The sequence below is a fragment of the Cebus imitator genome, unplaced genomic scaffold (assembly GCF_001604975.1).
Source record: "Cebus imitator isolate Cc_AM_T3 unplaced genomic scaffold, Cebus_imitator-1.0 Scaffold529, whole genome shotgun sequence".
Lineage (NCBI taxonomy): Eukaryota > Metazoa > Chordata > Mammalia > Primates > Cebidae > Cebus > Cebus imitator.
This window is the reverse complement of record NW_016107844.1, coordinates 1,216,691-1,237,732: the sequence shown is the minus strand read 5'-3', so window position 1 is coordinate 1,237,732 and position 21,042 is coordinate 1,216,691. Positions and strand designations below refer to the sequence as shown.

The window sequence follows — 21,042 nt, the reverse complement described above, 5'->3', positions numbered from 1 at the left end:
GTAGGCAGAAGTAGTAGAATGAGTAATACAGCTTCTGATCCATTTGTTTAGATATGCTTCTGAAACCACTGCTCATTAAAATGTCTCTCTTTAAATTTCTAGAAATAGATGTGTATATTTGAAATACCTTTTCTGAAAATAATTTCTTAGTTTAATAATAATTATTATAAATGGTATTGCTGTGTAACCTAGTGCTTCTCAAACTTTAACTTTGCATAGGAAGCCCTTGGGGATCCATCTTGTGAAAATACAGATTCTGATGCAGTAGCTGGAGATACCTGAGATTTTGTGTTTCTAACTGGATTCCTGGTGACGTCCATGCTGTTGGCCCATAGATCACACTTTGAGTAGCAAGGATATAACATATATTAACCTGAAGGTTTTCAAATGTTTTGAAACCATGAAACACACATCCTTATAAAGTCTAGAAACTATATAAAATAGCATTAGTTCTGCATGTAAACAAATTACATCAAAATTTTTGAAGATGTTTACAGATAACTTATTTTTATATTGTACGCTATCATTTTTAAAGCCCTGTAATATATCATATGTTTTTAATTTTTACACTATTTCTGTAGGGTACGTAGGACAAGTGTTGTTATTCCCATCTTAAAGATGAAGATACCAAAGCCCAAGAAAGTGAAGGGGACTTGTTTCATAACGAAGTACAAGGGGCGCAACCAGGATTATTAGAACCCCTCTATTTTGTCTTTTTTTTTTTTTTTTTTTTTTTTTCCTTTAAAGACAGAATCTCACTCTGTCGCCCAGGCTGAAGTACAGTGGCATGATCTCAGCTCACTGCAACCTCTGTCTCCTGGGTTCAAGACGTTTTCCTGCCTCAGACTCCTGAGTAGTTTGGACTACAGACACACGGCACCATGCCTGGCTATTTTTTTGTATTTTAGTAGAGATGGGGTTTCACCATGTTGCCCAGTCTGGTTGCGAACTCCTGAGCTCAGGCAATCCACTTGCCTCAGCCTCTGAAAGTGCTGGGATTACAGGCATGAGCCACTGCACCCGGCCCCCTCTATCTTTATGATCAGTTCAGTGCTCTTCTTGTGCATCACTGTACTTCATGATCTGTGTTGGGGGAGCACACACTACTGGGAAATGTTCGGAGGAATGCTAGCCAGCTTCCAGGCAAGTCTTTGTAAAAGTTAATATTTTAATTTTGGATAAGGACATTATTTGCAAATACCTTCCTTTATTTTCTACTTAAAAATTTCATGTCTGGCTTTTTATTACTGTTTTATTTTTTATTATTATTTTTTTTTACCTTGAGGCATTGCATTTATTTTCAAGTACTCTTTGAAACAAAATTTTAAACTCTTAAGGTAGGCAACAGAAAATACAGTTTTGATTTTATGGAAGATTTATGAGAGTATATAGAGGGGCAAGGCTTTTCAAAGAATCATAGAGTAGTATAATAAGGATGTCTTATACATAATACATATATTATTACATATATATTATATACATGAAATAAGAGTAATGTAATAAGGTAGAATTGCATGTAAATCATATGAAACGCTGTGGTGGGACACCTCAGAGTTTAAAATACCTAAACAGATAGACTCCACTGACAGTGCTTTTGCTAATTATTTGGCTGTTATGAGTGAATTCTTTTTTCCTTTATATTATTTGCTTGGCATAGGGCACACTGCTAGAATCTTCAAACCAAAAGATTCAAATCTAAAACAAGTTACTGGAGTATTGACCTTCACTACTAACAACCATAAGCCCATTCTAGAGTCTGTCTTACTCAAAGGGCTACTAAGGATACGTGGAAATTTGACAGCTTGAAAAATACCACCTTTCTGTTTTTCATCCCACTGAAGCTCCATAGTTACTTTTATATTTCTCTGGTTTCTTTACCTCTCCCAAATTCTTTTTTTTTTTTTTTTAATTTTTAATTCTTTTTTTGAAATGGAGTCTTGCTCTGTCACCCAGGCTGGAGTACAGTGGTGCAATCTCAGCTCACTGCAACCTCCACCTTCCGGGCTGAAGTGATTCTCCTGCCTCAGCCTCCTGAGTAGCTGGGATTACAGTCCCATGCTACCATGCCTGGCTAATTTTTTGTTATTTTTAGTAGAGACAGGGTTTCATCATATTGGCCAGGGTGGTCTCGAATTCCTAACCTCAGGTCATCTGCCTGCCTTGGCCTCCCAGAGTGCTGGGATTACAGGAGTGAGCCACCGTGCCCGGCCCAAATTGTTTATTTATATTATTTTTATTTTAGAAATTATGAGGAGTTAGCATAGAGAAGAGAGGCTGAGAGGAGGAAGTGTTTGTTATTGAAGGTAGTGGCATTGAAGGACTAATGGGGTTGATGGAGGGGTTGCTCCAAGTCTAGGTTAGTGATTTCATAGCTTTGCGCAGGGTGAGTTCCACCTGTAGTATCATTGTAAATCATGCCAGGGACAGGTTAAACTAGCTTGTTGACTTTGCCTATAATGTATGCCACCAGTAGTTATATTCTTTCTGGTGAATAATGCTTTATGAGTGGCATTGCTCTACTGAGTTCAATTATTTATCCATTCTTGCCAGATGTTCTGTCATTGACAGCATCATAGTGCATCATAGTTGCCATCTAGAATTAATTTCTGCATCTGTTGCATTGTCTCACTGGCTTACTTGTTCCCTGTTAAGCAGATGCTCTTCAAATCTCAGCTCAAGTACTACCAAACATTGGCTCTTGCATGTACTTTGATTTAATCTGTTATAATATTGTAATTTTTGGTGGGTAGCATAGCCTAGTAGTTAAGAACACAAAGCCTGGAGCCGCTGGGTTTCAATCTGGCTCTGTCATTTACTAGCAGTATGGCCTTGGACAAGCTCCTTAGTCTTTCCGTGCTTCAGTTTCTTCTCTCCAAAATGAGGAAAATAAGAGTGTCTCTCTATTTCATAGGATTATTCTGAAACTAAAGTGAGATAATACATATAAAGTACTTAGCACAGTTCTTGGCACTTGTTAAATTCTAAATAAACAATGATGCTGTCTCTTCAACAGACTATTAGCTCCTTGAAGACAGACTGTCTTTAAAAAGGAAAAAAACTGGCTGAAAGTGGTGGCTCACACCTGTGTTTCCAGCACTTTGGGAGCCGAGGCAGATGGATCACTTGAGGTCAGGAGTTTGAGACCAGCCTGGCTAACATGGTGAAACCCGTCTCTACTAAAAATAAAAAAATTAGCCAGGTGTGTTGCCCCTGGTGTGGTAGTGTGTGTGCACCACTGCACTCCAGCCTGGGTGACAGAACAAGACCCCGTTTCCAAAAAAAAAGAAAAAACCATCGTTTGTTTTGTATACTTTGTGTATACAAAGTCCTATGTTTTATATTATTTCCGATCATTATACCAATATTGCAAAGTTGGTATCATCCCTAATTTGCACACAAAAAAACAAGAATTAGAGAGTATGTTACTCAAGGATAGTCAGAAGAAAAGTTGTTTGTATTTCTGTCATCTGGCAAAGTGTCTGTGACATAGTAATTGCTTAGTAAAAAGTTGTTGAATGAATTAAGAATATTGGTTTGATAACAGATGGACTTGACCTTTAATCTTATTGTTGTAGGTAAAAATCTTCCCTCTGTAGGTGTATATTATTCAGTTATAATCTCATTCATCAGTGTCATCTAACAAGGATTTTGGCAGCTGGCAAAATCTTAGTCTTCTCTTTGCCTCCCTCCCTCTTGATTGCCAAGTCCGTCCTTTCTCCTGGATAGCTACAGCGTATATGTGGTTCTGCTGTATGACAGTTTCATTTTCTCTGTCACTCCTGTGATAGTGACCTCTGTTCTACTTCTGATAACTATTTTGTGGCTATGTTCTGTGCCTTGTCACCTAGGGTTCTAATCTTTGAAATCTGGAATGCTGCTATCCTACTTTCTGACTTCAGTCTCTAGTCCTTCCAGTTCTCGGCCTCATTACTGCTTCTGTTCTTCAGCCTTACCTCTGGTCTTTATCCACTTTTGATATTTCAGATCACTTCTTTTTTTAAATTGTACTTCAAGTTCTGGGATACATGTGTAGAATGTGCAGGTTTGTTACGTAGGTATACATGTGCCATGGTGGTTTGCTGCATCTATCAACCCATCATCTAGGTTTTAAGCCCTGCATGCATTAGGTATTTGTCTAATGCTCTCCCTCCCCTTGTCCTGCTCCCGATGGCTCCTGGTATGTGATATTCTCTTCCCTGTGTTCATGTGTTCTCATTGTTCAACTCCTGCTTATGAGTGAGAACATGTGGTGTTTGGTTTTCTGTTCCAATGTTAGTTTGCTGAGAATGATGGCTTCCAGCTTCATCCTTGTCCTGCAAAGGACATGAACGCACTCTTCTTTTATGGCTGCTCCGATCATTTTAAAATACACTTCAATGTATTCCTGAAGTGTATTTAATTTTTGTAATTAAAAAAATTGAGATAAAATTAACCTAACATAAAGTCCACTGTTATAAAGTCTGTAATTCGTGGTTTTTAGTATAGTCCCAGTGTTGTACAATTATCACTACTATCTAATTCCAAAATATTTCTTTCACCCCAAAAAGAAACCCTGTACCCATTAGCAGTCACTCCCAATTCTTCTCTCCCTCTGTCTTCTGGCAACCTACTCTACTTTGTGTTCTGGATTTGCCTATTCTGAACATTTCAAATAAATAGAATAATACAAAATTTGGTCTATGTGACTAGCTTCTTTCTCTTAGCATAATGTTTTTAAGATTCATCTATGTTGCAGCATGTATCATTCCTTTGTGTTTATAGCTGGATAATATATAATTGCATGGATGTACCTCATTTTGTTTATCCATTCATCAGTTGATGGACATTTGAGTTGTTTCTCTTTTTTGGCTGTTGTGAATAATGCTGCTATGATCCCTTTCAGAATACTCTTAATTTTATTATATCATTATTTCTCTTCAGAGACTTTCATGTCCTTTCCATAACACCTACTCTGCAGGTGTTCTCCACTATTTTAAGTCTAGTCATTTATATTATTTGTCGCATATCTGGCCTATAAAACCCTACAGGGGAAGTTACAACTGTTTGGTGAAGCCAATTAATGGTGCGACACATTCCTGAAATTCTTGTTATAAAGTAGTTTCCCCAAAACCCAATCAGGTTTCTTTCTGTTACCTTTAGTGGCTTTTCAAGACCTCAAAATTTGCCACATTGTTCTTCATTCTTAGCAGGTGGCCTTGTCTCTTCGTCTGCTTGGTGGGAATGCCTTTATTTCTTGCTTCTAATCTAGAAGTTTAACAGAACCTGTTCTTACCATTTTACTTTTTCTGCTAATTTGAATGATAAAAGTATCCCTTTTTCTATGTAGTTCCAAGCCCCCTAACTCATCAGGACTTTGCTTTAGCATCTCTCCTTTCCATTCTCTGCCACCTCTCCACCTCTATCTTAAGTAGATATTTTTTTTTTTTTTTTTTTTTTTTTTTTTTTTTTTTTTTTTTTTTTTTTTTTTTTTTTTTTTTTTTTTTTCTTAGTAAGACAAAACAGGAGCAAACAACAATAAGAAAACCTTCCCCTCTGACGAGGAAGCACAAATCTCTATTGAGCAATTATCATGTGCCAGTAGTGCTAAGAATCTTTTTTTTTTTTTAAAGATAGAGATGGGATCTTGCTATGGTGACCAGGCTGGTCTCAAATGCCTGGCCTCAAGAGATCCTCCCATCTCAGCCTCCCAAAGTGTTGGGCTTACAGTCATGAGCCCTGGCCTGTGCTGAGAATCGTTATGTGCATTATCTTACTCTTTTTTTCTAGTAACCATATATGGTTTGGTACAATTGTTATGTGTGATAAAGAAGAAGAAATGGAAGTTTGTTGAGTTTAAGGTCACTCAGGCTCACTTAGATGGTTAAGTATGACAGTAGGTTGAACCTAAGCAGACTTAGCTGAGAACTCTTAGTTTTTTTTACCATAACATTTTACTATTAACCTGTCTCTCTTTGTTTTTATGGAAACTTTTAATTATTTTTAAATTATTTAATTTGTTGCATAATACCACCTATGTAGTACATAATTTGAAGGTAAAAAAGTGTGTACTCAGTGAAAATTAGTCATTTTCTAATCTCTTTCCTAGAGGAATGCACTGAACTAGTTTTTTTTTGCTCTTGCAAAATTTTCTTTTCTTATTTATTTTATTTATTTATTTATTTATTTTTTGAGACAGCCTCGCTCCGTCACCTAGGCTGGAGTGCAGTGGCTGATCTCAGCTCATTGCAACCTCTGCCTCCCGGGTTCAAGCAATTATCCTGCCTCAGCATCCTGAGTAGCTGGAACTATAGGTGCGTACCATGACTCGCTAATTTTTGTATTTTTAGTAGAGACGGAGTTTCACCATGTTGGCCAGGCTGGTCTCGAACTCCTGACCTCAAGTGATTTGCCCACCTCGGCCTCCCAAAGCTCTGGCATTACAGGTGTGAGCTACTGTGCTCGGCCTTTTTACAAACTTTTCTAAGCATATAAAAGTGTTTGTACTCGAGTACAAATGACTTTCTTCATTTCAACAAAAATATTAGCACTGTTCTACATTTTGATTTTTCTCTTAATATATCATGGATGTTATTTGTTGTTATAGAGCCATCTCATTTTAAAAAATGATTGAATTATATTACCTTGCATGGATATATTGTAATTATTTGTCCACTGATGGACACTTAGATTGCTGCCAATATTTTACTGTGACTGCAGTGAATAACTTTACATGTGTCATATGGCCTGTGTGTAAAATACAGTTGTATTATACATTTTAAAAAGTGAAATCACCAAGTTAAAAGGTATGTATGTTTTAAATTTTGATAGCTCTTGTTAAATTGCCTTCTGTAGATATTGTACCAATTTACACTTCTACCAACAATGCATGACTGTTTCCCCATACCTGCCCTCTTTAAGACAGCGTGTTGTCAAACTTTCTGATCTTTGCTCTGAGTAAAAAAAAAATAATTTCTGTTTCTTTTATTATGAGTGAGAATGAATATCTTTTCATGGGTTTAAGCCACATGTATTTCTTTTTGGAGGGGGCAATTATCTCTGCATGTATGTAACCCATTTTTTCTAGTGAATGGTTGGATTTTCAAGATGATTTATATACCCTTTCTTATGGTAGGGAAACTTGTCCTTTGTGATTTATCTTAATGTTGTTTCCCTATGTTGTTTCTTTTGACTGTGTTTGTTTTTTCCTTATAGAAATGTCTTATTGTTATGTAATTGGATTTGTCCATTTTTTTTGCATAGTGTTTGAAGTTTGCATCCTTCTCAGAACGACTTCCCATTTTGAGATTATTGAAAAACAATACTTTCTGTTTTCTCTTTTATTTCTGATTTTGTTTTTATGTTTAAATCTTTATTCTATCTGTAATTAACTTGGGTGTCTGTAATACAACTTAATTTCTTTTTTTATTTCCTTCAGATGACTATCCAGTGTCCCTGATATAATTTAGCAGATAACTTTTTCCCCCACTGGCTGAAATATTACTTTAATCATACATGGCATATTTATATCTGTTTTTTTTTTTGGCTGTGTATTCTGTTACATTGATCAGTATGTCTATTTGCATTTACTACCAGACTTTTATTTATTATCCTTTTGTAATATATTTTAATATCATGTAATATTCACGTTCCTACATCATTGCTCTTTCAATTTTTTTTTTTTTCCTCTTGCATAGTGGTTACACCATATGAAGTTTAGAATCAGTTTTTCTGGCAAGACATTTTATTTTATATTGTAAATAGTAAATGGTTTAAAAGACACCTTTGTCAGCATTTCTCACAGTGGGTTTTGTGGAACATTGGTCATGTAAGAATGCTTCCTCTAACAAGACTCCCATGGAGTCAAATATTTCTGGGAAATGCTGCATATTATATACCTCCCCTCTTGGATGCACACTGATAAATGAAAAGCTCTTAAGAGTATACCAATATCTTCTGTTGCCTTTTCTAGGAATCCTTCCCTGGTCCTCATAGTCCTGGTTAGATGGTCTTTGTTTTTTTCCCTCATGCATAGTTTTGTCATAGTAGTTGTGTTTGTATCTACTTGTCTTCTTATTAGAATTATAGAATTAGAGATTTTGAGAGCAGAGATTATGTTTTCAATTTCTGTTCCCCTAGGTCTTAGGGCAGCAGTTTTAATTTATACTCTTGAAATCCTTCAGGAGTTTTCTCAAGTTTTTCTTGGCTCTTTATCCTCTTCTTTGTGACCTCCCCCGCTTTCTATCCCTCAGTACTTTTCTCTCCTTTGTCTAGAACAGTTTCACTTTTATCTGTTTTTTAATATTTGACATTTGCCCAAGATTTTGGTAAAAGAAAATGTTCTGTGTCTGAAAGAAAGGAGAGAAGGAAGGATAGAAGGAAAGAACAGAGAGATGGAGGGATGAAGGGAATGAAAAGAAGAAGGAAGGAAGAAAGAGAAAGATAAAGAGAAGAGCCCAGTGCTAAGACTTAGACAATGCCTGGAACAATAGGCATTAGAGAAATATTTTTTTGAGTAAATGGTTGATTAATCAATTTAGACATCTGCTTTGATAGACTAATATTGAAATAATCAGCATGACTAACCTATTAGACCAGTTTACTTACCTTTCCTCCAACATACGTTTGTTGTTATCACACTGCCTCTGGATCCTAAAAGGTCAACTTTTTAAGTACAACTATGCTATGAATTTATTAAAGGAAAAAAGAATACTTTTCAATTAGTCTGTTTTCAGTTTATTGTTGAAACAAATTTAACTTAATTAGGTCGCCTAATATAGTTACTGCCAACACTTGTTCAACTAAGTAATTTGTAAAATTATCTTCAACCTGATGAAATTTTTTTTCTTTTTCAGCTTGTGAAACTTTGTATTGCAATGATTGATACTGGAAAAGCCTTTTGTGTTGCAAATAAACAGTTCATGAATGGGATTCGAGACCTGGCTCAGTATTCTAGTAATGATGCTGTAGTTGAGGTTGGTATTACTAAAATTACAGTTAAAAATGGAAAAAAAAAAAAGTAAGACATTAAAGGATTGCACCTTCATCTACCTTATTTATCATTATGTTGATACTTAAAATTAGAAGTAGAAAAGCAATCACCCCTTGGCACTATCTTGTATGAATCTGTTTTGTAAGATAGAAGTTGATGGTTGATTTGCATTATGCATTATCTAGCTTGGCTCTTCTCACCTAGCTTCTCATTGTTTTGGTTAGTTTACTAAGTTGACTTGCTTCTAGGTGAGCTGAAGCACCTGTCAGAGGACCTGAAAAAGCAGATCAAGATCATGCCTATTAGTAGCTGCTTATAGGGGCATGCAGAGAGCGTTAACCTAAGTACAGTGTCTAACTCTATGTATGGAGGCCTGTATAGGTTCTGGTCAGCCAGCTTATGCTGGGTTAGCTTAGATCCCTTGGCATACTATGTGGTGTTATATTTCTTTCAAAACAATTTGAACTTAGGTTTATATATGCCATTTCTATTGTTAGCATAATACCATTGATGGGGCAGTATTAATTCTTTCACATTTTTAGGGCTTTATTTGTTACCACGTGTAGACTTGACCTCTGCAGAGTGTACCTATGAGGTAGTGAGATTGTCCTTGGAAATAAATGTTACTGTTTACGGTGTAACTTGATCTTCTGTCAGAAATCCTGAGGTAACATTTTTGTGACCTATTTAAATGGCTCATACATGATTTGGTTTTCTTTTGATTTCTTTCTCATAGACAAGTTTGACCAAGTTTTCTGACAGTCTTCAAGAAATGATAAATTTTCACACAGTAAGTGTCAGTAAGTAGTTAAAATTACAGTTTTAACTGTATTTGACCATATTAACATTTTAGTACTTTTCTTGAGTCTCAATATTTTATGAAATGACTGAAGTTGAATTACATGGCTTTGCTTGGTCATCAACCTTTTAGTTGGGTGGATCTAAAATGTACACTGCGTGTGTGTGTGTGTGTGTGTGTGTGTGTAGAGAGAGAGAAACAGAATGAGTGTTATTTCTCATTCTAATATAGTGAACTTAATATCATTGAAGGACATACCCCAAAGTTAAATGTTTTCCCTTTAAGTTGTGGCTTCGTAAAGTTTTTAAGCATGTATTTAAGAATAAAGAAGTAATAGTCATTTTAAATGTAGCTGTTTCTTTTTAGGTACTTACCAATATATCTCCTTTATCTAAACAATTACCAGTATTAAAGAGTGCTATCTATTTTGAGCTATTTATATGTGTGTTTAAGATTTGTGGGCATTTATCTTTCAAGCATGTGGACTATATATTACTTTGGGAATGTCACAAAATTCCTTTACAAAGTTTGTAAAAGTTTACTGCAGATATGGTAGCTTATAAGCTGTATGTTTCTTATATTTTTTTAAAAAGCTTAACTGATATGGTTGTATAATTGTTGAATCAGTGCTTTCAAATTAATTAGCAGCTGTCTGTAATAAGTGTATCAGTACTTATATGCATAAAATCTGCTTGTTTTGGGTTCTTAATTTGATTTTTAAATTTTTTTTGTTGGTCAGCATATTTAGGATGAAGTAATATGATATTGCTTATTTTAATTATAGTTCAAATTTTAGATATACCAATATTGACATGTACAAGTATCTGCTTGAGTGCCTGTTTTCAGTTCTTTGGTGCATGTGCCTAGGTGTGGAATTACTGGATCATATATTCTGTGTTTAACCTTCTAAGGAACTGCTAAACTGTTTTCCACAGAGACTGTACCATTTTACCTTTCCACGAGCAATGTATGAGTGTTCCAGTTTCTCTACATCGTTACCAATACTTGTTATTTTCAATTTTTTAAAAAGAATTATAACCATCCTAGTAGGTATGAAGTGGTATATCATTGTAGTTTTCATTTGTATTTCCCTAATGACTCACACAGTTGAGCATCTTTTATGAGCTTACTGGTTTTCTGTGTATCTTCTATCATTGTTACCATTGTTGTCTATTTGAAGTCCTTTATTTATTTAGAGACAGAGTCTCACTCTGTCACCTAGACTGGAGTGCAGTGACAGAGTCACACCTCACTGCAGCCTGGAACTCCTAGGCTTAAGTAATCCTCCTGCTGCAGCCTCCCAATTAACTAGAACTAGAGGCATGTGCTACCATGCCAGGCTAATTTTTTTTTTCTTTTGGGTAGAGATGAAGTCTCATTCGTTTGCCTAGGCTAGTCTTGAACTCTTGGGCTCAAGCTATCCTCCTGCCTCAGCCTCCAAAGTACTGGGGTTACAGATGTGGGCCACTGTACCCCGTCTGTTTGTCTGTTATTTAATTGGGCTTTTTGTTGTTGTTGTTGTTGACTTATACTTGTTTTATATAGTTTGGATATTGAACGCTTATCTCAATATTTGTTATACAAATATTTTCTCTTGTAATTTTCTTTTCTACTTTCTTGAAAATATCCTTTGATGCACAAAAGTTTTTACTTTTGATGAAGTGTGAAGTTCACTTTATCTATTTTGTATTTTGTTGTTTGTGCTTTTGGTGTTATGTCTAAGGGAATCCATTGCCAAATTCTGGCTCATCAAGATTTATCCCTATGTTTTCTTCTAATAGTTTTATGGTTTTAGCTCTAGTATTTGACACCAATTTGACCACATAATAGTTTTCTTTTTGCCTTCTATTGAATTTAGATGTCAGTGTTTGGCATATTTGATTTCTATTTAAACCAAATGTAATTTAGTAAGAAAGTTGTGTTTTTGGTATAAGTGATTGACTTTAAATTGGCATGATAGACTAAATGTTTTCTCTATAATTTGAAATATTCCTCTCATTATCCTTTGAAATATTCCTCATTTTCTTTAAAGCAGTAAATCTTATGCTATTTATTTTTTTTTTCCAAGGAAAATTTGTATTGTTTTAATTATTTTTATGTACAGAAAACTCAACAGCGTACATTTAACCCAGTTTAGTGGCAGGTTCTTTAGCCATTGTCTTTTCAAGCTTGGTGATACACAGTTGGGACCCAGGACATTGCCTTCCCACTGACGGCAGATCTCCTTGTATCTGTCGTTGTAATTGGTCCTGATAGCTTCCACCAGCTTAGCCAAAGTGCCTTTGTCTTCCGAGTTACCGTGTGTGAAGGCGACAGTGGTGCAGGTCCTCCTGTGGACTAGACCTCCCAGTCTTGCCTTCTCCTTGATAATACAGTAAGGAACTCCCATTTTATAACACAGGGCAGGCAAGAAAACAACCAGCTCGATGGGATCCATGTGGTGTGCAGTCACCACCAGGTGAGCTTTCTTGTTCTCCACCGAAGTGGTGACGGTGTTAACTCCTGCTTGAAGGACAGGTGGTCTCTTAGTGGGGACGTCCCCTTTGCCAACAGCTTTTTTCTCCGCCTGAGCCAACAGCCTCTGCTTCTTCTGTTGCTTTGTCTTTGGTCTGTACTTGTGGGCCAGCTTAAGTAGCTGAGTAGCTGTTTGTCGGTCCAGGGCCTGGGCGCACTGGTTAATTGCAGGAAGCGCTTTCAGCCACTAAAAGAGGTTGGCTCTCTGCCGCTGCAACCTGATATAGCGGGGCCATTTCATAAAGAGAGTGAGGTCTCTTTTGGGCTGGATGTCCTGTCCAATGCCAGAATTCTTAGGCCTTTTCTCAAACAGGGGATTCACCACTTTCTTGGCCTCTTGCTTCTTCCTGACAGCAGGGGCCAGAGCCACCTTCTTCCCCTTGGCCTTTCCTTTCGGCATCTTGGGCAGTGGGAGGAGAGCTGCTATTTCTTTATATAATAATATCTTGCTCTTTATTATGGTTTTATATGTGAAAAGTTATGATCAAGATAAACTTCTGACACACACACACATACATATATACATATATATATATATGTATATATATATTTTTTCCCCTCCCCAGGCAGAGTCTGGCTCTGTCTCCCAGGCTGGAGTGCAGTGGTGCGATTTGGGCTCAGTGCAGCCTCCGCCTCCCAGGTTCAGGTGATTCTCATGCCTCAGCCTCCCAAGTTGCTGGTGCTACAGGCATGTACCACCATGCCTCGACTAATTTTTGTATTTTTAGTAGATATGGGGTTTCGGTATGTTGGCCAGGTTGGTCTCAAACTCCTGGCCTAAAGTGATCTACACTCTTTGGCCTCCCAAAGAATTGGGATTATAGGCATGAGCCACCGCACCTGACCTTGAAGCAAGGGATACATGTATTATTTGCTTCAGAGGGATAGAGATTGGTCTTTATTTTAAAAATTCTGTTTATTTACTTATTTATTTTTGAGATGGAGTATTGCTTTGTCGCTTAGGCTGGAGTACAGTAGTGCAATCTCAGCTCATTGCAACCTCTGCCTCCCGGGTTCAGGGGATTCTCCTGCCTCAGCCTCCTGAGTAGCTGGGATTACAGGTGCACGCCACCACGCCTAGGTACTTTTTTGTATTTTTAGTAGAGACAGAGTTTCACCATGTTGGCCAGGATGGTCTCTCTCTCTTGACCTTGTGATCCGCCTGCCTTGGCCTCCCAAAGTGCTGGGATTACAGGTGTGAGCCACCGTGCCTGGCCTTTTTTTTTTTTTTTTTGGTCTCCCAGGCTGGAGTGCAGTGATGTAATCTCAGCTCACTGCAACCTCCACCTCCCAGGTTCAAGTGATTCTCCTGGCTCAGTCTCCAGAGTAGCTGGGACTACAGGCATGTGCCACCACGCCCAGCTAATTTTTTGTATTTTTAGTAGAGATGGAGTTTCACCGTGTTAGCTAGGAAGGTCTCGATCTTCTGACCTCATGATTCTGCCCACCTCGGCCTCCCAAAGTGCTGGGATTATAGGCGTGAGACAACACGCCCGGCTGAGAGTGATTTTTCTTTAACTCTACTGGGATCCATTCAGGAAAACAGAAACAACATAATAAATTTTTTTGAGAGAGGGTTTTGCTCTGTCACCTAGGCTGGGATGCCACAGCATGAGACTGCAACCTCAGCCTCCTGGGCTCAGTCCTTTAGCCTCAGCCTCTCGAAGTGTTGAGATTACAAGCATGAGACAACACACCTGGCCAGGATATTTCTGACAGAAAGATTTTAATACAGGGAACTGGATGCAAAAATGTTGGAAAGGTTGGAGGAGTAAAAAATCTAAGGTGATCATGCTATCCAGGGATCAGTGAACTTGGGAAGTGGTGGTTGTGCCTAGGGCTGCTGGAACAAAAGTGAAAGTGGTGTTATGCAGAGCCCCTAAATACTGAATTGTTGGGGATACTGCCATTACCTAGCCAGGAAGCCAGAAGCTTGCCTTCTAATTGCTGCTGTGTAAATTGCTGCTGCGTAAGCCAGGGAGCTCATAGTCCCATTGAAACTGCCAGCTTGGCCACCAGTTCTGCTGAAAGTTGGAGTGGATCACAGTTTCTCACTGAGACTGTGTCAGAACAGAAACAGAAAAAAAAAGTGGCTTTTCCTTTTCTCTTGCCTCTTAATTTGACATTATCTTCCATTGCAGAACCTAACCTCTCTGCTTGCAAGGAAGTCTGGGAAATATAGTACTTTGTAAGCTTCTAGCACTGGGCAATAAAGAGAAGGAGACTAAGAGTCAGTGTGCCACTTAATTTTTATCCTTAAAACCTTTTTTGTGATATTTCTCTTTTCTATATACTCAATATCCAATACATTAGCAAAATATACTCCAAACTTAGTTATCCATAATTTCTCTAGTACCTCCAAGTCTAAACTGCTCCTCCCTCTTGTTTAGGCTTCTACAATAGCTTGTGCCTCTGCTTCTCTTCTTTCCCTTCTGTGATGTGTGCTGAGGACAGCAACCAAAATGAATGTTTGCAAACAAAAATTAATGCACAGCACGCCCCTGCTGCAGTGGCTTCCTGTGACACTCAGAATAATATCCTAACCATGGCCTACCAAGCCTTATGTGATCAGGCTACTGCTCATAACTCCGTGAGCTCTCTACTCTGCCTGGCTGTAGCCACTTGCGTTCTTTGAATGTACCAAAGTAATTCTCATCTCAGAGCTTTGTGCTTGCTTTCTGTTCTGTGTCGAATGTTCTTTTTCCACATCTATATATGGTTAGATTCTTCACAATATTCCTTCCCTCTTCCTTTATTTAGGTCACTTCCTCTCAGAGGGGTCTTCCTTAACTGCTCTGTGGGTCCCTTTCTATCACTTTATCCAGCTTGTACATATGTAGACACATAATACACAGACTGTGTATACAGACATATCCATGTATACGTATATTGTCTGTTCTCAAATATGTACTTATTTTATTGTCTGTTCTAAGTTCCATGATTGCAGGTGCTTTGTTATGCTCATCTCTGTACCTAGAAGAGTATTTAATAGAAGTTACTTGCCAGGTACGGTGGCTCATGCCTGTAATCCCAGCACTTTGGGAGGCCGGGGGGGCAGATTATGAGGTCAAGAGATCAAGATCATCCTGGCCAACGTGGTGAAACCCCATCTCTACCAAAAATACAAAAATTAGCTGAGCATGGTGGCACACTTCTGTAGTCCCAGCTACTCTGTAGGCTGGGGCAGGAGAATCGCTTGAACCCAGGAGGCAGAGGTTGCAGTGAGCTGAGATTGTGCCGCTGCACTTCAGCCTGGCAATAGAACAAGACTCTGTCTCAAAAAAAGAAAGGAGTTACTCATGGCAGGGTTAACAAGACTGGAGTTAGGAACTTAAGAAAATACTTAAACTTTTTTATAGTCATTAAATCAACAAACACAGTTAACTTTCTCTCTTTCTCTATTCCTTATACTTGAGAAACCTCATACTCTCTGTTGACTGTAAACCTCATGTTGCTTTAAAAAGGTGATTGTTATACTAAGAAAAAAAATTGCTCTTTGTCTGCCTGGAGGTCCGAAGGCTCTATGTTGGTCAACTTGTTTGTGTTTACATATATGTTTCTATACATGAAGACCTTTTTGTCTCATACTGTACCCAGAAGTCCAGTGCATATTTTATTCCCTGTTATTTTTGACAGCATCTCAGAAATTTCCCTTTTAATAGATACAAAAAATGGAATTGCGAGTCTTTGATTTACTTTCTTTCAATTTTCTTCTTTTTATAGTTAATGCGCCATCTATTCTATCTTGCCTTTTTGTTGTTTTGTTGTTGTTGTTGTTGTTTTTGTCTTTAATTTTTTTTCAGAAGGAATGACTTGTGTCACGTGAACTAGAATTCTTGTATTTATGGCAAAAGTTCTTCCTTCATAGCACTGTTATGCTTCACATTGATTAGACTATGGCTAGGGATAACACTTACCTTGTTTACTGTTATACTCCAGTAGTTACATAATTCTCATTTTAGGGAAGTCATTTTTCTGAGATTCACATTCCTCCTCTGTAGGCTACGCGTGGTGGTTCACACCCGTAATCCCAGCACTTCGGGAGGCAGAGAGGGTTGATTGCTTGAGCCCTGGAGTTAGAGACCAGCCTGGGCTACATAGCGAAACTTGGTCTCTACAAAAAAACACAAAAATTAGCTGGGTGTGGTGGCTTATGCCTGTAGTCCCAGATACTCAGGAGGCTGAGGTGTGAGGATTACCTGAGCCTGGGAAGTTGGGGCCAACAGTGAGCTGTGATCATACTACTGCACTCCAGCCTGAGTGATAGAGTGAGAACTTGTCTCCAAAAAAACAAAAGATTTACATTCTTTCTCTGTAAAATGAAGGGGATTTGCTAGATGACTTTTCCTTATTAAAAAATTATAAAATCATGAGGCATTTATTATAAGATTTAAATATGGTCTCAGAGCCATTTGTTAAAATGTGGGAAAAGCCTAGTTATATAAAATGCTTTATTTTTGTAGCATTCTCTGGAATTCTAATTACATAGCATCCCAGTATAAAGGATAATTAAGAAAAACTGCTTTCTTAAAGATAGTAAATAGCGTAACCTGCATTACATCCTTTAGCAGAGCTCGTAACAGTTGGGTTTTGGTATATCAGTTTGTGTAAGGATAAAAGTCTGGTTATTTCAGAGGTGTCATTTATGAACTTTGTGGGCTTAAACAAATGTTTGAAAATAATGAAACTATTTGTGTTATTAGCTAAGTAAAGAGTAAACATATGTTGGAGTCAGATTGTCTGATCATTTAATAAAATAAATCATTTAGACTATCTTGTGATTTATTTATTTCATCTGTCAAAATGGATAGAACTGTTATTATTCCTTTTAGAATGAAACTATCTGAGGGTTTCTCTTTAACTCATATGTGTTGTTGTTGTTGTGAATGGAGTCTTGCTCTCTCAGATTGCGATCTTGGCTCACTGCAACTTCCACCTTCCAGGTTCAAGTCTCCTTCCTCAGGAGTATTATGTTTAAAATATTTTGTTTTATCACCATATATATATATATATATATATATATATATATATATGTATGTATGTATTTTGTTTGTTTTTGTTTTTGAGATGGAGTCTTACTCTGTTGCCCAGGCTGGAGGGCATGATCTTGGCTCACTGCAACCTCTGCCTCCTGGGTTCAAGCGATTCTTGTGCCTTAGCATCCTGAGTGGCTGGGATTTACAGGTGCCCACCACCACGCCCAGCTAACGTTTATATTTTCAGTAGAGATGGGGTTTTACCGTGTTGGCCAGGCTAGTCTCAAACTCCTGACCTCCACTGATCCACCCATCTTGGCCACCCAAAGTGCTAGGATTACAGTTGTGAGCCACTGTGCTTGCTTTAACTCATATGTTTTTTATAAGATGTGAACACACATGACTTTTTCAGAGCAGGTCATCTATGCCACATTCTACTAGATATTAGAGTTGGTTTGAAGATTACTATTCTAGAATTTAAGAGATTTTGGTGACTCCATTGATGACACTTTTGGATTGTAATTTGCTGTTGGTATAAGGAGCTTGGAATATTTATTTGATTATTACTTTCCTGAATGCCAGTTTAAAATTGATTTGCTACATCCATTCTATTAAAATATATGACTCTTTTGGCTTGAATTAATAATGTTTTTGAGACAGGGTCTTTCTCCGTTGCCCAGGCAGTAGTGTGTTCATAACTCACTGCAGCCTCAAATTCGTGGGCTCAAGTGATCCTCTTGCCTCAGCCTTTTGAATAGCTGGGACCACAGGCCTGCACCACCATGCTCAGCTAATTAATTTTTTTGTAGAGATGGGATCTTGCTATGTCATCCAGGCTGGTCTCGAACTCCTGGGCTGAAGTGATTGTCCTGCCTCAGCTTCCCAAAGTGCTGAGATTACAGGTGTGAGCCACTCTAGCTGGCCAGTATTTTTCTTTTTTGTACATTTGATTTTTCAATTTAGAGCTTTACATTAATTCACTCAACAGATGGTTTTAGGCAGTGAGAACATGGTAGTTTCAGTTTTTCCCAACTCCCTCATCTCATGGCACAGTTTGAAAATGATAGTCATGTTCGTATGGAACACTGGAGAAAACTTCAGGGGGAGATAAGGGCACCTATCTGGATGAAAACATTTTAAGTTTCTTCTTAATGGAATCATGTTTTTAGAAAACAGTGTTAGGGAAGATATTATGTATTGAATGTGTATAACACTTCCAGATATTTTATTTTTATTTTTTGAGACAGAGTCTCACTCTGTCACCGAGGCCAGAGTGCAGTAGTGTGACCTTGGCTCACTGTATCCTCTCCCTCTTGGGTTCAAGTGATTCTCCTGCCTCAGTCTCCCAAGTAGCTGGGATTATAGGTGCCTGCCCCCACACCCAGCTAATTTTTGTGTTTTTAGTAGAGATGGGGTTTTACCATGTTGGCCAGGTTGGTCTCAAACTCCTGACTTCAGTAATCCACCTGTCCTGGCCTCCCAAAGTTCTGGGATTATACAAGCGAGCCACCATGCCTGGTCTAGATATTTAAAAAAATATTTTCATGAGAAAGTTGAGCTTGCTTCTCAATAAACATAACTTAAAAAAAAAAAGAATCTTCTGCATGAAATATTTTCAAGCAACTCCTGGTCAAGATTTAAAATTGATGATCCTTTCAAATTATTGGTCATTGTTAATGGAAACTGCCCCTATAGGCATATTAGTGAAAGGCGGTGGAATATTTGTTGCCCTTTTCCCTTAACTCTCAGCAACTCCTGTTTCACATATAATTAGAACTTAAATAATTTAATCTCCTTAAGTTGTATTTCAAAGAGGCAGTCATTTATAAAATGGAATTGCTCTTCTTTTTCTCTGATTGACATAAGTAATGCTTACATTTTCTGGGATAAATTGGATTTTTTTTTTCTTGAGATGGAGTCCTGCTCTGTTGCTCAGGCTGGAGTTCAGTGGCATGATCTCGGCTCACTGCAACCTCCACCTCCCAGGTTCAAGTGATGCTTGTGCCTCTGCCTCCCTAGTAGATGAGACTACAGGTACTCACCACCATACTCAGCTAATTTTTTATTTTATTTTTTGTATTTTTAGTAGAGACGAGGTTTTGCCATGTTGGCCAGGCTGGTCTCGAACTCTTGACCTCAAGTGATCCACCCATCTTAACCTCCCAAAGTGCTGGGATTACAGTGATTGACCTGGATGGATTTTGAATAAAAGAATGAAGGCCTTCTACAGGTTTACACAGAAGTTGCTCTGCCTCTTCCCCCTTCTGCCTACTTTTAATAATTTTCTTTTTGAATTCAGATGATAGCACTGACTCACTTAATGACTCATTTTTAGCCTCATGTTTCCAACAGTTTGAATCCATAAAGTTTGTTAGTATATGTTTTTTGTTTGTTTGTTTGAGATGCAGTCTTGCTCTGTTACCCTGGAGTGCAGTGGTGCAGTCTCTACTCACTGCAACCTCCCCCTCCTGGGCTCAAGCAATTCTCCTACCTCAGCCTCCCAAGTAGCTGGGATTATAGGTGCCCATCACCACGCCTGGCTCATTTTTGTATTTTTAGTAGAGATGGGCTTTTACCATGTTGACTAGGCTGGTTTCTAACTCCTAACCTCAAATGATCGCCTGCCTTGGCCTCCTAAAGTGTTGGGATTACAGACATGAGCCACTGTCCCAGGCAGTGTATGTTAATTGTCAGAATTTTTTTTTTTTTTTAAAAGATGGGTTTTCACCATGATGGCCAGGCTTGTCTTGAACTCCTGACCTCAGGTGATCCACCCACCTCGGCCTCCCAAAGTGCTAGGATTAAAGGCATGAGCCACTGTAACTGGCCTAATTGTCAGAAATTTTAAGGACTGCTTCATATAAGTTCATCAGATAGCAGAGTGCTAGTTAGTAAAGCCATTTTTTAAGTCAGTAACTAGTGTTAAATTTGCAAGTTGAGAATTATTTCTTCCAAGCATTGAATTCTACTTTTAATTCATAAATTTTAGAAAAGTTTGTTTCATGGAAGTCAGTACACTTTTGTATGAAATAGAAGATAGTGATATTCTCATAGTATTTCTTTGATGATACTAAGTGTTTAAATATTCTTAGATTTATTTATCATTTTGATAACATTTAATCTGCGATTAATATATGTCATCTCTACATGCATACTTTTATATGTGAAAGATCCTCTGTGAAATGTTTTAGTAGATCATCAGAGTTTTCCAAATAAATTTTTTATTTTTATTTTTAAGTAAACTTCTGGGCTGAATCCTCCCACATCAGTGTCTTCAAGTGCTGGGATTACAGATGTGAGCCACTTCGCCTGGTTCCAAATAAATTCTTACTGCCAATTTACATCTTGCAGTCATTGCTAGCTACACTATCAGTATGCAAAATTATCATATTGCCATTATATCTTTTTTGTTTCAAAGTTTTTCTTCAGCATTTTGACTTTTATCATTAGCAGTTTCTTTAGGTAGTTTGCAAAACAGTCAGTGCTCTTCCAAGATAATATATTCAGAGTTTATTTTGTTTTGAGACAGAGTTTTGCTCTGTCACCAAGTTTGGAGTGCATTGCATAGCTCACTGTGGCCTCAGTCTGGGCTCAGACTTATGCCTCAGCCTTCCAGGTATAACTATGCCTGGCTAATTTTTTATTTTGTAGAGAGGGGGTCTTGCTGTGTTGCCCAGGCTGGTCTTGAACTCCTGAGCTCAAGTGATGTTCTTGCCTCAGCCTCCCAAAGTACTGGGATTACAAGGTGTGAGCCACTGTGACTGGTCTTTTTTTTTTTTTTTTTT

General features: G+C 37.8%; 1 protein-coding gene across 9 annotated transcripts in view; it reads left to right on the top strand.

The window, feature by feature from the left end:
• Window positions 1–21,042, top strand: part of ACAP2 (ArfGAP with coiled-coil, ankyrin repeat and PH domains 2) — a 166,071-nt gene that overhangs the window by 50,973 nt on the left and 94,056 nt on the right. For all 9 annotated transcript variants that reach the window (XM_017514599.2, XM_017514602.2, XM_017514600.2 and 6 more), the window contains exons 3-4: window positions 8,832–8,951; window positions 9,705–9,758. In XM_017514599.2, coding sequence (XP_017370088.1) covers window positions 8,832–8,951; window positions 9,705–9,758 — 174 coding nt within the window. The remainder of the gene's footprint in view (window positions 1–8,831; window positions 8,952–9,704; window positions 9,759–21,042) is intronic.